This window comes from Primulina tabacum, chromosome 3 (genome assembly GCF_025594145.1).
Source record: "Primulina tabacum isolate GXHZ01 chromosome 3, ASM2559414v2, whole genome shotgun sequence".
NCBI lineage: Eukaryota > Viridiplantae > Streptophyta > Magnoliopsida > Lamiales > Gesneriaceae > Primulina > Primulina tabacum.
This window is the reverse complement of record NC_134552.1, coordinates 26,857,640-26,862,094: the sequence shown is the minus strand read 5'-3', so window position 1 is coordinate 26,862,094 and position 4,455 is coordinate 26,857,640. Positions and strand designations below refer to the sequence as shown.

At 35.1% G+C, this 4,455-nt stretch overlaps 1 protein-coding gene across 1 annotated transcript; it reads right to left on the bottom strand.

Annotated features, from left to right (window-relative positions):
- Nucleotides 1-1,644: 1,644 nt before the first annotated feature.
- LOC142539101 (kiwellin-1-like) lies at nt 1,645-2,492 on the bottom strand. The gene has a single exon (XM_075644391.1). The coding sequence runs from the start codon at nt 2,412-2,414 to the stop codon at nt 1,848-1,850; it is 567 nt and encodes a 188-aa protein (XP_075500506.1). The 5' UTR covers nt 2,415-2,492; the 3' UTR covers nt 1,645-1,847.
- Nucleotides 2,493-4,455: the final 1,963 nt, after the last annotated feature.

Here is a 4,455-nt window from a genome sequence, read left to right as displayed (position 1 = left end):
GATACTGATGTTTTACAGCGGAAATATAAAACCAGACACAACATTGCCTTAACAGATACGGCGGAATTAACATAACATAACATAAACTGAAAACAATAATCTTCTTCACCAGCCCCAGAACTGGATCTGCTCTTTCTCCTCTAATATTTCTTCCTCGTTCTTATCTGAGATGTGTTTAGTGGGTGAGTGATATGGTTGTCACTCAGTAAGTAGGGGCATGAATAACTCCCAGTTTTCGAAAGCATTTTCAACAAAAACAGTAATACAATAATATACAGAAACTCATCTTTTCAGAACAAAAATCAGAATTCAGATATCACAGGTTTCAGAACAAAAATCAGAATTAGTAAGCACTGAGCACATTAGTGAATTTCATTGCTAAACTGATATCAGTCCACTATATGTTCTCTCCTCTAAGGGGTGAGGCCAGAATCAGAATCAGAATCAGAATTCAGAAATGTTCAGAATATATATTCCTACCATTAGTTCACTAGGGAGTTTCAGTGCTTCAAAATCATATATAAAAAATCAGACAAACAGAAACTGAACTTAGAAACAGAAGTATCAAACGGGTTTCAAGATATTTATACATAAGCCCACTTACTGTAATTTGCTTAAAGAATTTCGGTTGAAGTCTGGAAATCTGCTTGCCTTGCTACTGGATTTTACAGCTTCGAATATGTACTCTCTTAGCTCTAATTTCAAGTGATAACTCCAGAAGTTTGAGGGTGATATTTATAGGTGAAATTCTGAGTTTTAGCCTCCCAATTAATGCCATAATCTGATATTAACAATCTTTATTTCGTGTTAAATGCTTCAGTTACAAGCTATGGTCTGAATTAGTAACTGTCTGCTGGGATTTCGTGCTGCTGCTGCTGGATTTTATCTGTTGTCTGCTGCTGGATTCCAATCTGCTGGAAAAATACCAGCTTCTGAAATATTAGCTTCTGCTGGAATTTTTAGCTTCTGCTGAAATTTGCTAGCTGCTGCTACTGCTACTGCTACTGCTACTGCTACTGCTGGAATTTCAGGTTCTCACAAATTTTTTTGGGACTTGTGAAGAAATCCGGAGTTATGAAGACCAAGTCCATGATTTCAAGTTTATAGTTTATTAGCTTCCACATTTCACATTTTTCTTTGTAAAACAGCTTCAATATTATTCGCATTTAATATATGTAAAGAAAATGTTCTTTTATAATTAGACCGACTTTGATAATTTGCTACGAAGTTTATTGTTTTCAATGAAAATTTAAATTGTACCAAATGTCATATATGTCTCGATCTTAGGGCGTGACAACTTTTGAATTGGTGAAGGTCTAACACTAATAATCAGTGAAATTTACCCGATATGACATTATTCTTTTCCAGAATAAGTCAATGCCAAGATCATTGTTTTAGAAGCATGGTGATCAAGCAATGTGTTTGACATCTATGAGTAGTTGATTATAGGGCAAATGAGAGATTGTTCAGGAGCAGTTTAGTACATTTAAAAATTCTATTTGATTTCAGAAATCTCCAAAACCTATCAATTCATTGCAAAATTATTGTCAATTCATACATCAAATATTCTTATAAATAGGGAGGGATGGAAACAATTAACTATTAATATCTACTAGCCAAAAGCTTAAAATCAAAGAAAAAATATAAGTAACTTATACATAATTTATAGCATTTCGTAAGCTCTGGCAAATATTTGCTCATCTGTACATTAATATATAATTGACATGTATCTCAGTACTCCAACACCGCCGTCTGACAACGTCAACAAATGAAGAAAAATACATATCAAAACATACAAATTAACAGGAGAAGTTGATGCTGAGAATTAAGACCAACAAGCACGTAGTCTAGGCATCAGACCATGTGATATCCAGCTCACCCCAATTATCTTCAGGAACTCCCAAGGCTTTCCAAACAGCTTTCGATGCATCGACGATGTTATTCGGACACGGAGGCTGATAATCGTGATCCTCGTCACACCCCATGGTAGAATCGCACTCATCAACCACCATCGCTGTCACGGTTCTGCCATTAGCGCTTATCTTTACGTTGTTGAGGCATCTACTTCCTCCACTGTACCATCCGGTCGACAAAGCCACCACTGGCGTGTCATCAGAGTGGTAATTGTTGTCGCATTCCGACGGTCCCCCGCCATCTCCGCCTTTCTGGAAACTATTGAGGGTCAGAACGGCTTTCGTGCTTCCCAACACGGGAGGCGAACACTGGTAAGTCGTATAGAACTTTCCTTTTTTACAGCAATCGGAGTCATTCTCCTGGTTACATTGTCCTGGAGGTGGAGTTCTCCCTTCGATTCGGCCGCTTGGCTTGCATCCTTGAAATCTAGCCTCTATGCAATAACAAGTGAGAAGGATCATCAGAAGAAGAGATAGTACTCCTGTGCTTGAGCTGTTCATCTTGATTGGTATTGATTTGTCTGAAAAGTATACTGAGTACTGGATGCGAGTTCGATGATGGGATCTGCGGATTTATACTTTCTCTGCGTTGAATATGACGATAAATGAGATCAAATCACGTGCAATATTATTATTCAGAAATATTTTCCGATGGATTAACGTTTCAAGCACTCCACACCGTGCCGTAACAGCTAAGCTTTTTCATCGTCATTATTCCATGCATAGAACGACATCTTGGCTCACAGAATATTTATTGATTTCTCATTATTACATCTCCGCATTTTATTATTGCTGTAAGAATTAGTTATCTTTGATCTAATACATAAATATATCATGTATTATTAAGAGTACTAGTTGTTTTCAAGAATAAAATAAAAAATACCATATGAGATTTTAAATAATAAAAATAAATAATCATGATAAGGTTTAATAAATATCCTATTTAGTTGATAAATATAACATATTCAGAAATAAACACGTTAAGAAAATCAAGTCTAGATTCTTTCTCTATCCACTCAGAAAAAATCGGCCACCACCTTCTTGTAAGCTAACGGTCGCAACTCCATATCACCGCGACACGGCCGCTGGATTTTGAAATTCTAGCGATCTAATATCGACGTAAATTTCGTATGAATTTCTAGTGCAATCTACACGTTGAACATAGTCTCTGATCATTGATGTGATTAAGGAAGTTGAATAATGTTCGTATGGATTTTTAAGAAGAGTTATTATCATCTTAACACCGAGATAGATAGAGTCAACGTTAAATGCATAAAGTTAAATCAAATCTAAATGTCTTATTAATGTTTTTAAATCATATGATGCCCAAGAACATTTTGAATGTCAAAACAAAAATTTTAAAACTTTCGTTGCGTCTTGGATGTGAGAAAAGAGTAACTCCAACACATATGACATCCGAAGACTGTTGGTTTGGCATCCTACTAATATGTTAACGATTCCTTTACCTCTAGTCTATATTTTATTTAAGCTCTAGTGATTAATATACTAATTACATTGGTTTCCAGGGTGGGTAATATTACAAGAAAGTACTGGATATAATAGCTTTACTTACAACAGTATCATGATATATAATATCACCATGTTTTCTAGCGTCTAAATATTAATGAAATCTTCACAGATTTATGGCCGAGATGTATAAAATATTTAGGTAGTGTTTGGTAACGATTACTTTTTTTCTTTTACAAATCTAAATCGAAATATAAGTGCTTCCAAATTACAATATTTTGCTTTGACGTGATATTAGGAGGTAGGCAATACTTCCAAATTAAAAACATAAGCAAAATTGTTCCATTGACGTGAATGACAAACATTGTATAACCTCGAGAACAGGGACGGATCCAGAAATATGAGTTGAGGGGGGCTTGAACTCAATATGATAAGTTATATATTATTAAAAAAATTACATTATATTGTTCAACGAAGTTGTGCCCTACGAGATTTTAATACATAAAATTCATCAATAATAGAATTTACATCTATATGTTTAGCTAAATTTCGTTCAATATAGAGCAAGAAATTATATATTTATGTGTCGTGCCATCAATTAATTACACACACCAACACCCAATAACATACTGTGGTGAAAATAACTGAAACAAGAAGAATAATAGTTACGATTCGAGTCTCGAGACGACACATGCCTTGAATTATTCATCTCTTTTCTACCTGGAAAATAAGCTAAGAAATTATCGCAACCTATTGCATGAAAAACCCATGGAATTAGAAATGAAAAACGATGAGAGATGAAGATATCTCGCTACAGTAAGCCAACAAAAACGAGTCCCAAGTTTCGTGAAGACGGCTTGAAAAAGTTAATGTTTTGAAAAAAATTAGGAGAAGTTATTGTGGGCTATCTATTCTTCAATATTTACGTTGTGTTGGAAAACCCTCAATTTGGTTTCACCCATGGAAATGGGCTGGGCTGGGATATTGGTGGGTGGACAGAAATTTTAACTTAAGTATAAAAAAAAAAGTGAGATGGGCTACAGCCCAGTATAGCCCTAACATACATCCGTCTCTG